This window comes from Thamnophis sirtalis, unplaced genomic scaffold, assembly GCF_051295495.1.
Source record: "Thamnophis sirtalis isolate CommonGarterSnake01/CBP01778 unplaced genomic scaffold, rThaSir2_p1.2 scaffold_13, whole genome shotgun sequence".
NCBI lineage: Eukaryota > Metazoa > Chordata > Lepidosauria > Squamata > Natricidae > Thamnophis > Thamnophis sirtalis.
The window spans coordinates 8,501,884-8,514,839 of record NW_028261393.1 but is presented as its reverse complement, the minus strand read 5'-3'; the positions used below and the strand labels follow the sequence as shown (position 1 = coordinate 8,514,839).

Genomic DNA, 12,956 nt, shown 5'->3' with positions numbered 1-12,956 from the left:
CATCCATCATCATCTATCTATCTATCTATCTATCTATCTATCTATCTATCTATCCATCCATCATCTATCTCTATATCTATCTCTATATCTATCTATCTATCTATCTATCTATCTATCTATCTATATCTATCTATCCATCCATCCATCATCTATCTATCTATCTCTATCTATCTATCTATCTATCTATCTATCTATCTATCTATCTATCTATCTATCTATCTATCTAGCTATCCATCATCTATCTCTATATCTATCTATCCATCCATCCATCATCTATCTCTATATCTATCTATCTATCTATCTATCTATCTATCTATCTATCTATCCATCCATCCATCCATCCATCCATCCATCCATCCATCCATCCATCATCTCTCTCTCTCTCTCTCTCTCTCTCTCTCTCTCTCTCTCTCTCTCTCTCTCTCTATCTATCTATCTATCTATCTATCTATCTAATCTATCATCTATCCATCCATCCATCCATCCATCCATCCATCCATCCATCCATCTATCTATCTAAATGGCTATGTGTATATGTTCCAACATAATTCTGGAATGCCTCGAGCAATTTCAACCACACTCGGTAGCATCAAATGAAAAAAGAATGACACCATGGCTCAGTGGTTAGAGTGCAGTACTGCAGGCTACTTCTGCTGACTGCCGGCTGCCTGCAATGTGGCAGTTCAAATCTCACCAGGCTCAAGGTTGACTCAGGCTTCCATCTTTCCGAGGTGGGTAAAATGAGGACCCAGATTGTTGGGGGCAACAGGCTGACCCTGTAAACCGCTTAGAGGGGGCTGCAAAAGCACTGTGAAGTGGTATGTAAGTCTATTGCTAAAGGTGAAATTTTAGTTATGTTTACTGCAGATGGAAGTTAATTTAACTAGGGAAAAAATGTGCATGTGGTTCTATTGTATGGAGTTTCTCAGCCTTGGCAACCTGAAGATATGTGTTCAACTCCCAGAATTCCATGCTAGTTGTGGAATTCTGGGAGCTGAAGTCCACACGTCTTCAAGTTCCAAGGATGAGTAACTGCTGTAGGGGTATCAAACCCATAGAATCTCATTAGGAAAAAAAAAAAAACTAATGAATGTACTTTGGACAAAGGAAGCTGTTCATGCAACTGGTTTACTCATTATCCAAGCACCCAACCTTTGGCTTAGTGATGTTGTGTGAATGTAAGTCGTTCAGTAAGTGAACCATGAGTTATCTCCTTATCTCTGGGAACAAGGCAACCAACCCTGATTTTAAAAAAAAGTTTGCCTGATGGAACTAAAGGTTTAAAAGCAACGTGAGGATAGCAATGGTGGCGTGCATGGGTGATTATCTTAGGCAGAGGTGTGGAACGCTGGCCCCTTTATGACTTGTGGGCTTCAGCTGTCTGGCTCAGGAATTCTGGGAGTTGAAGTCCACAAGTCGTAAAGGGCCCATTGTTCCCCACCCCACCCCCTGGTCTAAAGATAGCATTTCTACCTGCTAATCTCTGCTCTTTCCTGTCTCCATTCTCCCATCTTCGGTTGTCACCTTATTTTGGTGATGGATCGAAGTGAGCTGGAGGCTGCCTTAACAGCAACAGGACAGAGAGTGAGCCTTCTTCCATTCCTTCGTACCTAGACAAAGTATTCCCAGCCTGATTTCTTCCTGTTAACCTGAAATGAAGAAGTAGAAGGGAGAAACCTCCGCAATTAAAAGATAGCCACCTTTCGATCAATGCCTTCTTCAACCGGAGCCCATCACAGGGGGACCTGGATGTTCACCCCCACCGACCCCTTCCTGTTAGATTTATGGCCTTCTCCCATCCCTACCCCTCTCTCTTTCCCCTTAGGGGTCTGGCCCATCCATTACAGTGTGTGGTGGCTGCTGGGCTCCCACTGAGCCAATTTTCATCCATCTTCTCCTGTCGTTTCTCTCTCTCCCTCCCTCCCCCCCCCCACCACCTCCCCGCTGGCTCCCAGCTTTTCTCACTCAGCTCCTGCTAATGCAGCCCCTGGCGTGTGGCCGATGCTGTTGTGCAGCTTTTAATTTACAAGGGCTCAGACCCAGAGGCCCTGCTGGCTTCAGGGTTTGTTATATGGATGGCTCGAAGGAGCTGGAGATGGAAAAAGGAAGGGTGGGCATTAGGCTGGGGCCAATCAATCGGAGGACACTTCTTCTCCTTGGTGGGGCTGACAGGCAATAAACGAACTTGCAAGAGAAAATGGAAGGAGGATCGGAGGAAGATTTGGCGATGAGTTTCGTGGCACGGGTGTGCGTGTGTCAATTTTGTCATTCTATGCCTCCCTAAGTTAAGGGGACGTGGTGGCTCGGTGGCTAAGACACTGATCTTGTCGATCAGAAAGGTGGGCAGTTTGAATCCCTAGTGCCACGTAACAGAGTGAGCTCCCGTTACTTGTCCCAGCTTCTGCCAACCTAGCCGTTTGAAAGCACGTAAAAATGCAAGTAGAAAAATAGAGACCACCTTTGGTGGGAAGGTAACAGCGTTCCGTGCGCCTTCGGCATTTAGTCATAGCAATAGCAATAGCAATAGCAGTAGACTTATATACCGCTTCATAGGCCTTTCAGGCCTCTCTAAGCGGTTTACAGAGAGTCAGCATATTGCCCCCAACAATCTGGGTCCTCATTTTACCCACCTCGGAAGGATGGAAGGCTGAGTCAACCCTGAGCCGGTGAGATTTGAACCACTGACCTGCTGATCTAGCAGTAGCCTGCAGTGCTGCATTTAACCACTGCGCCACCTTGGCTCTTAGTCATGCCGGCCACATGACCACGAAGACGTCTTCAGACAGCGCTGGTTCTTTGGCTTTGAAACAGAGATGTGCAGCACCCACTAGAGTCGGAAATGACTAGCACTTATGTGCGAGGGGAACCTTTACCTAAGTTAAGGAAACCATTAAAAAGCTGGGGAAAATAGTGATTCAGTTCATTCTGAGGCCACTTCGGGTGTCAGATTTAATCCCTTTTTCTTCCTAGCATTCTCCTTGCGCTTAGCCACGGTTAGTTGAATAAGCTACAAACTTGTGGAGTTCACACAGCGTATTAAGCCCAAGCCAAAGCAAGCATTTGAGTTGTGCAAAAACATTTCAAAATCTCCTGAGTGTGGTGGTAACTCGAGCTCAAAATGAAGGTTTAGCTTTTATCATTTTGGAAGGGTTTCTAAGGCCAAAGTGTCACTCTTAAACTCAAAACACTTCTAGGATGGCCAGCGAACCTACTTCATTCTTAACATTCTTGTTTCCCAACTTAGCAAGGTGTGTTTTCAGCTTCCACTCTTACAAAAGGCAGGATTTGGGAATAATTGAACGAAGGACAATGAAGCTAAAAGTTCGTTTTGGGAGTATCTCTCACTCACCTCCTTCGAGGTGAGGTTTCTGGTGTGCCTGGAGGCATCCCTTTGATCCAGATGGTTCCATCCATTAATTCTAAGTGGTCCTTCCAGGCTGTAAACTGAGTCACTCCACTTTGATGCCTTTGAGACTTCATTTGGCAGGCTGCTTTGTTTAGCTTTTTTTTTTTTTTAAATTAATTACTAATTACATTCGTTTGCCACCCAACTCCTTGTAATGTGATTCTGGGCAAGCTACAGCGTTAAAAAAAATGTAAGAGTACAAAAAAATGCGTGCAATAAAAGTAAAACACTCTAAAAATACAAATTATCGACTCTAAAAGAGCTGTGGTAGCGCTGTGGTTAGAACGTGGTATTGCAGGCTAACTCTGCCCAGTGCCAGGAGTTCAATCCTGACCGGTTCAAGCCTTCCATCTTCCCGAGGTTGATAAAATGAGGAGCCAGATTGTTGGGGGCGAGAGGCTGATTCTTTAAACCACCTAGAGAGGGCTGTAAAGCACTACGAAGCGGTATATAAATCTAAGCGCTGTTGCTATTGCTATAACTAAAAGATGGGATGACTTTATTTCTGCACCTGTCTTCTAACTTCAGAGAGGGCTCTTTCTAGCCCAGTGATGGCGAACTTATGACACGCGTGCTAAAGGTGGCACGCCATGAAATTTTGTGTGACACGCCAACATTCACCAACATCTGACACCGACTATTCTCGAAAGCACGTCCCATTCTCATGTGATTTTTCAGAGGATGTAGAGACTGTGTGAGAATTGGGTGTGCCCCAGTGGTGGGTTTCAAAAATTGTTCGAACCTACTCTGTGGGTGTGGCCTCCTTTGTGGGCGTGGCTTGCTGTCCATGTGACCGGATGGGAGTGGCTTGCCACCCATGTGACCGGATATGAAGATGCCGACGACACTTGTCAGAACCACCTTAAATTACCTCACACACAGCACTGGCATGCATAAGAATAGGATGTAAACTTGTTTTTTAAAAGGCATCTTTGGTTTGCCTTAAAACAAGTTCAACACACACAATGTTCTGATTGCACCACAAATTGTCATCCTTACCTTTCACAGAGGCACTGAGTTTTATAAATATGAGCATGATAGTGTAGAATAATCATATCCAAGGACCAGTGGTGGGTTTCAAAAAATTTTGGAACCTCTTCTGTAGGTGTGGCCTGCTTTCCGGGTCCACTGGTGGAACCTCTTCTAACCGGTTCGGTAGATTTGACGAACCGGTTCTAACGAATAGAGGCGAACTGGTAGGAACCCACCTCTGGTGTGCCCTCACATGGCTTCTCGACCCTCCAGAATTACGCACAAGGGCCATGTTCTTATGTGGCCTCTGGAGCCACTAAAAACCATATAGGACCCGGTTTAAGCACTGGTTTCAGTTGGTTTCTGGTCTGTCTGCAAAAGGAAGGGATTGTGCTTAGCAAGAGTTGTTATTCCACCTTTAAGGTGGCCTGTAATAGCGATGATGTATCAGATGAAGGACTATGGATCTGTGAGATGTTCTCGGTCAAGATAGAAAGAGTGCAGAGAAGAGCAACAAAAATGATTAGGGGATTGGAGGCTAAAACATGAAGAACAGTTGCAGGAACTGGGTATGTCTAGTTTGATGAAAAGATGGATTTGATGAAAAGGGGTGACATGATAGCTCCAATAACTCAGGGGCTGCCACTAAGAAGAGGGAGTCAAGCTATTCTCCAAAGCACATGAAGGCAGGACAAGAAGCAATGGATGGAAACTAATCAAGGAGAGAAGCAACCTAGAACTAAGGAGAAATTTCCTGACAGTCAGAACAATTAATCAGTGGAACAACTTGCCTCCAGAAGTTATGAATGTTCCAACACTGGAAGTTTTTAAGAAGATAGTTGGGCAACCATTTGTCTGAAGTGGTGTAGGGCTTCCTGCCTGAGCAGAGGCTGGACTAGAAGACCTCCAAGGTCCCTTCCAACTCTGTTATTCTATTCTAAGATGGATGTAAGTTGTTTTCAAGAGAACTGTCTACAACAAGTTCTCCAGTTCTTTTTCCTCTGGCCTTGTAATTTGTTACCAAGCAGAAGTCTTTCATGTCATCAAATGTGAAATGTTCAGAAGATACCTAAAGAATAATCTAATGCAGTGTTTTTTCCCCCAAACATAGTAACTTTAAACATGTAAACTTCAACTTCCAGAATTCCCCTGCCAGCATGATGGCTGGGGAATTCTGGGAATTGAAGTGCATATCTCTTAAAGTTGCCAAGTTTTAAAAAAACTTAGATCTAGTGCCCAGGGTAGGATTTCATTATTATAACATCCACTTACATTTGCTATGTACTGTAAGCATTTATGTCTGTTCTTCTACATAAAAGAAACCAATCAAATGTTATCTTGATGCATGAAGAGATGGGGGAGGGAAGTTCTTTGTGAGCTTATCTCTTAGGGGGGGAAAAATCATAGAGGAATAGAACCGAAATGGCAATTCTTGATATTACTTATTAAGAGATTCCAGCTTGCTTTTTCTAGCAAAATGCCATGGTGATGGGCCTGCCTTGTAAAAGTAAATTATTTAACGGAAGTTTAATTTATTTAAATGTATACAAATTTAAAACAGCTGTTGGCAAGCTTGGGGATTGAGTTTTAATATCAGTGCTCATGACTATATAATGTTCATTACAACTAATTAGAAGAGAAAGCTGAGGCTACAGAAATGAGGGTGGAAAGTGGTAGAAAAAGAAACCCCTTTTTTGTGTCTTTTTATTTTATTTTATTTTTGTCTGACCACTTCAATTGGATCCCCATGTTATGCTCAGCCTTAAACCAGCCTCATTCAGCCTAGGATCTTAAACCAGCCTCATTCAGCCTAGGAGCTTACAGAAAGGCAGTGTTTATCTTCCTTCGCTAGTTAAACTGAAGGTGGTAGTAAGGATTCTTAACGTAATTCTTATTTCAGTATAGGGAAAGAAGGAAAGGAAAGAAAGAAAGGAGGAGAGGAGAAGAAAGGAGAGGGGAAGGGAAGGGAAAGGACTATTATCATAGTCTCTTAAATATGATAATTGGGCCCGGGGATTAATAAATAGACGGGAAAATATTGCATGCGCAAATCCTAAAATCCTATTCATTTTCAAATCAGCACAGCCTACTATCGATAGCACATTACGCCCAGCTTTTCTCACAGCTTTGTGAAACTGGCCATTTTGAGGGAAACAAAGGGCAAGTTGATTATACTTAAACAAGATTTAAGGCCAACTTTTTTAGGCTTGGGACCACTTCTCCCTTCCAGGGAGCGCAACATCATGATACCAAATCCAGCCAGTTTTAAATAGGACCACACGGGCAGCAATATTTTGAAGCTGCCTTCCCAAGCTTAGTTCTTTTCGAGATAATGATGCCTGAATGTTGACGTTTGTACATGTTTTTTTTTTAAAAAAAACCTAGAGATTTGGCAAGAGCCAGCCAGGTTGTGTGGTTGATTATCCATTTTATAAATGTGTTATTTGTGTGAACCTGGAACAGGGAAGTTATCTCCCAGATTCTATAAGCAGTCTTTATGTTTTTTTGATGGCTCATGGAAGGACAAAGGTAATTGGGTGGGTGTCAGGGTAGGGAGTTGATGGACAAAGTGGAAGGAATCTAAGAAAATCTATGTGTTGATTTGCTTATTTATTTATTTATAATCACACAAATAGAACCTATTGCTCGAGGATAGTCACTTATTTAAATTGGTGTTGCTTGGATTTACGGGCTCGGACACAGATGGGGGAAGATGTTTTGATGCCTGCTGCAAAAACTCCATGGCTGTTAGGAAGTTATTTAAAAAGTAAATAACTGACCATTTGCTTGAATGAGGGGTGAAGGCAGGATTGGCTTTATATCATAATGGGGGGATGATTAATACAAGGGAGAACTGATCCATCCAACTGTGTGGCCGGACTATGAGGGCTTTGTCTAGCTTCCTATCCACCCAAAATTCTCCACTTAATTCCCATTTAATTGTGACATTATCTTTTTATAGGAGTCATTTCCCCTCTGCAAGGGCTACCATATCTGGGCAGCAAAAGTCAGAACGGCAATAGCACTAAGATTTATATACCTGTGCGTTTACAGCCCTCTCTAAGCGGTTTACACATGTCAGCATCTTGTTATCCGGGTCCTCATTTTACCGACCTCGGAAGGATGGAAGGCTGAGTCAACTTTGAGCTCTTTCAGGATCGAACTCCAGACAGTGGGCAGAGTTAGCCTGCAATATTGCATTCTGAGCACCGCGCCACACGGCTTTAAACGCTAGAGCAGGGGTGTCCAAACTTGGGGACTTTAAGACTTGTGGACTTCAACTCCCAGAATTCCCATGGCTGGGGAGTTCTGGGAGTTGAAGTCCACAAGTCTTAAAGTTCCCAAGTTTGGACACCCCTGCGCTAGAGTCAATGCAGGGCTACAAAGAACTCTTGGCTGCCCTCAGGTGGTCGTGAAGATTTTTGCAGCCCAGACAAGGTCGCCCCATCCCATTGCAATGATTGGTGTGTTTCCATTAATAGCAGAGAAAAGTATATTGACTGCTTACTTGTTCTTTCTGTTTCCAGCCCCTTTATTCCCCGTTCTATCTTCATCCCCTCGGCCTGTGCTTCTTGGGAATTCTGTTTCTCTCCCCATTCCATTCCCTTTACCTTCTGCTCAGGGCGAAATTATTATCATCTGGAGAAGGAATGCAACCGTCCTGGCATCAGGAAACCTGCGTCCTAATTTTACAGTGAAGGTAGATGGCAGCTTCCAGTCTCGGTTCAGCGTGGACCCCGTGAATGGCAACCTCAATATTTCTGACCTGAGGACCGTGGATTCCGGCATCTATTCAGTGGAGATCTTCCCCTTGGGGAGTGTTGCCCGCAAGGGAAACATCACTATTAGAGTTTACGGTGAGCTGGACCAAGTTTTAATGCCATTGCTGTGAAGCTGATTTCTTTGGTGCCGCTAATATCTCAAGCTCCTGATCTTGCTAGCTAGTCAACTCTTCTGATTCCTCTCTTTTTAATTTTTGCTCTGTCAAAAATTGGAAGCCAATAATTGTTAGGATTGAACTTCAGTCCCCAACAGTTGTGGGTTGGCACACCAATCGTCAGCAATTCGGGGAGCTGCAAGTCATATATTCTTCTCCCCAGCCCCGTGCCACAAACATGGTTAACAAAACACATTTCTGCGTCCACGTAGCATCACATGCTGCATACAAACGAATGCACCGATTAACATTAACAGAGTTGGAAGGGACCTTGTAGGTCATCTAGTCCAGCCCTTCACCCAAGCAGGAGACCTGATACCGTTTCTGACAGGTGGCAGTCCAGTCTCTTCTTGAAAGCCTCCAGTGATGAACCTCCCACCACACCTGAAGGCAACCTCTGTTCCGTTTGGTTGATTGCTCTCACTGTCAGGAAGTTCCTCCTTATTTCCAGGTGGAACCTCTCATTCACGGGATATCCCAGGCTCACAAACATGCAAGAGACTTCTGAAATCCCACAGCAATCACAAATGACCTGATCCCCATCTTAACTTTAATCTCCTTTCCTGTGGGGACACTCTTCCTAAGTTCTGGCCATCGTGGTTTGCTGCTTGCCTTAGTTGCATGAAGAAATGCAAGAAAATTCTTAACTTTCATATAAGCAGGTCACTTCATTAACTCGGGGGGCATTTTTTGAGAGACCTTGCCTTGTTGGTTTCCCCATCCCCCCCCTCCAAATGCAATGGATAGCTCATACCTGTGTGTTTCTTTAGAGAAGGTGGGCAACATCCATGTGGACCCGTCATCTGTCAAAGTGACAGAAGGAAGCGGTACAGTGACTTTCAACTGCTCTCCTGTCCATGGTTTTGTCTCCTGGACCAAGGATGGTCACCGTCTGGAGGATAATCCCCGATATTTGCGTTCATCTGGCTCCCTGAAAATTAGAGACCCTCAGCGGACAGATGCTGGTGTCTACACTTGTACCATCTCCAACCCCTTTGGCAATGCCACCAGTACTGCCAACCTTACTGTCTATTGTGAGTACACCCTTGCCATACCCAGTTTCACATGTTTTGTTTGATAAAGTTTTGTAGAATTGTAAAGTTAAACGGACCATTTAAGCCAGTGAATGTAATTCCTTGGCTGATGGCCCTGCTTGGGCAAATCTTATGAATGGGAGCCGAACCTCACGGTTGCACAAATTTACCGTTAAAAACTTTTTTTCCCAACGTTCCATTGGTACCCACCAGAGGTGGTATTCAGCCGGTTTGGACCGGTTTACCCAAACCAGTAGTGGAAATCGCAGGTGGGCCCACCCACTTGCCTCGGCTCTACGCCTTCCTATTTAGGCATGTTTTCAAGCCGCGTGCATGCATGCAAGCCACACGTGCGAGCAAAGCGCATGCACGGACTGCCGTGCGAATGCGCCGACGGGCTGACATTTGCGAACCGATAGAGAAGGTAAGTGAATACCCCCTCCATGGTACCCACCATGCAAAGGATTGAATGGAACAACTTTGTCTGTCCCTGAAGTTGGCATCTCCTTTCTCTGAATGTTTTGGGAAGAAGGAAGTTCCAACCAAAGCAGATATTCCAAGCCTGGCAATAAACTCTTTGTGTTTCACAGGGACAGAAGTTATGGTTGCTTTTCTATAGATAAATAGTTCTCCGTCAAATTAAGTAGCTCCATGCATCAATAAGGTCGTGGCCTGGGTGTAATGGTATGTGAGAATGACCTTGGGAGTGGAGGAAGAAGAGATTGCTGCCTAGGGAACGGTCAGATTAGAAGCAGCCCAATCCAAGGCTACATAGTAGGTGGGGCATTGGCTCAAAAGGGATCCTCCCTAGTTTCTCTGGGGCAAAGGAGATGGGAGGAAAAATTGTACTTTCAGACTTGCAAAGTTCCATTAGTGTAACCTTACCATAGAAGTGAAGAAGCTTCTCGGATAAGAAGCGAAACATCTTCCGGCAAAAACAAAGAAAATCCAATTGCCTTTAAAAAAAAAAAAAAAAAGCACCTTCTGGGAGACTTAAAATAGAATTCATAAAGTAGAATTCGGTCATTTGGTTGTTTTTCCTGTCTGATCAACACTGGGATGACCATTGCCGGAAAGATAAACCAGGGGTGGTATTCATCCGGTTCTGTACCGGTTCTGGCGAAATTTTGAGTTGTTTGGATAACCGGCAAATGTCACCTCTGGCTGGCCCTGCCCCCATCTATTCTCTGCCTCCCAAGTCCCAGCTGATCGGCTGGGTCTTCTTCTGTTGCCCTGCGCAGGAGAATGGAGCTGGAAAGCAGGTTAGTGGGATGGGAAGGACTGGGGATTTTGCAGTATCCTTCTGCTGCCACGCCCACCAAGCCACACCACGCCTACCGAGCCACGCCCGCAGAAGCGGTAGTAAATAATTTTGAATGCCACCACTGTCCAGGGCCCTGCAGATGAGCCCGACAGGTTGTATCTAAACCAACACAGGTTGCATGAATTACAGTTAACGTTCTTTTGCTTCCACCCAGATGGTCCCGAGACCCCAACAATTACCGTCTCGTCCTCTGAGCAAGATTCAAGCGCAGGGAGTTTTGTGCTGGTGAACAGCACTGTCAATCTCACATGTTTGGCACCTTCCAACCCGCCAGCAAAGATCTACTGGAACGTGGCCGACAATATGGACCTCGACGTCCCTTCCTCGCCTGTTCTGCAGCTCCAGAGAGTGCAGCTGAATCAGGGGGGCCTGTATTCCTGCCTGGCGATCAATCAGGAGACGAAGCTACGAATTCGTAACACCCGTCGTATCAACGTTGTCCGTTAGTTGACTTTGCCTTTATCTTTCTTCCCTGCTGTGGTTGGGGGAGTGGGGGGGTGGGTGTCTAGAAGACATGAGCACATGGGGGCCCGAAACATATTTCTGGAAAGCTTTGCAGATAGTCCTCTAGGTGCGACCATAATTGAGCCCTGAATTTCCATTGCTGAGCGAGACAGTTGTCAAATGAGCTTTGCGTCATTTCACGACCTTTCTTGTTACCGCTGTTAATTGAGTCACTGCAGTTGTTAGGTTCGTAACACAGCTGTTAAGTGAATCTGGATTCCCCCTTGGCTTTGCTTGTCACGAGGTCATGCATTCACTTAAAACCTGGCTGTTCCGACAGGCCTGGGGCTAAAGAACCGTTGCCCCTATCTCGAATGGTATGATTGTTGCGCTTTTAAATCATGTATTGTTTTGTGTTGTTGTCAAACTGTTTGTATCCCCCCCCTTCCCTTGTTTTGAGTTGTGAGCCGCCCTGAGTCCCCCTCGCGGGAAAAGGGCGGCATACAAATGAAATAAACAGTTAAACAGTTTTGGGAACCGATATCGAAGGTAAGTCAGTCCCACTAAGCTGTATATCGAAAAACCTACTGAAGGATGTCGTCATCTCTCCTTAGTCATCATCTAGTTACGATGACTAAGGAGGAAGTTTGCCTGGAGTCAAAGAAACGAGATACAATTGTTTACTTTCCTCTCTCTGCCATCTTTATACCACTTATAAACTTATCTTATATACCACTTACAGCCCTCCCTAAGCAGTTTGCAGAGTCAGTTTTATTGCCCCCAACAATCTGGCTCCTTATTTTACCCCCCCTCGGAAGGATGGAAGGCTGAATCAACCTTGAGCCTGGTGAGATTCGAACTGCCAAATTGCAGGCAGCCGGCAGTCAGCAGAAGTAGCCTGTAGTACTGCACCACTGCGCCACCACGGCAAAGACCCATGGAAATGAAGCCCAGCGTTGCGAGCTGGGTTGATCCAAATTCATAGCGACTGTTTCCATGGATTTTTCTCCCTCTTCTGATCCAGCTGAGCTGCACTATATACTGCTGCCATTGGAACAGAAAAAAATATCCCAGAACTCAGAATGACACTCCTATAAATCACCACCTTGAAATGGGTTCTGAGTTGGGGTGATTGCGGATGAGCTTTGGGAACATAAATGCGGCACGTTGTTAAGAATAATGTCCCTGCACTTTTCTGAGAGATGTTGAGTTGGTTGGACTGGTAGGAAAGATTGGAAATGCTGACTGCGAGTAACAGTGAGTTCTGGGAAGAAGAAAGTTAAGTGGCAATTGAGTTACGGGAACGAAAGTGTGAGTTTCGAGAAATGAACCAGTTTAGCTGTTCATCTCAATCTGCACTTGAGATTGTGAAGAATTCCAGATCAACTGCCTTCCGTGGTCCTTCTTGGTTAACTCAGGTTTTGCCTCTCGCTCTGTCTTCCATCTTTAAACACAGTGGTGGGATTCAGCCGGTTCGCACCTATTCGGGAGAACCGGTTGTTATCTTTCTAAGCAGTTCAGAGAACCAGTTGTTGGAAGAAATCTTTTGTTTTTCCCCACTTTACAGGGCTAATCCTGTAAGGAAGACAGGAAGGAAACATTCTGATGTTGTTTCTAGCCTAATCTTTACTGCCCTCCTTTCAGAAACTGCCTCTCCGGTTAACCCTCATGACATTGTAACAGTTAAGGTGAAGCGCCCATCGACGTGAGTGGCGTTGAGTTGACCGCGCCCACCCAGTCACATGGCCATCGAGCCACGCCTACCCAGCTGGTCATTAGGGCAGAGAACTGCTTGTTAAATTATTTAAATCCCACCACTGTTTGAACACCACAACCTTC

General features: G+C 45.0%; 1 protein-coding gene across 2 annotated transcripts in view; it reads left to right on the top strand.

The window, feature by feature from the left end:
• VSIG10L (V-set and immunoglobulin domain containing 10 like) overlaps positions 1-12,956 on the top strand; it is a 28,096-nt gene that overhangs the window by 1,688 nt on the left and 13,452 nt on the right. For both annotated transcript variants that reach the window (XM_087727279.1, XM_087727280.1), the window contains exons 2-4: positions 7,906-8,235; positions 9,086-9,349; positions 10,828-11,115. In XM_087727279.1, coding sequence (XP_087583405.1) covers positions 7,906-8,235; positions 9,086-9,349; positions 10,828-11,115 — 882 coding nt within the window. The remainder of the gene's footprint in view (positions 1-7,905; positions 8,236-9,085; positions 9,350-10,827; positions 11,116-12,956) is intronic.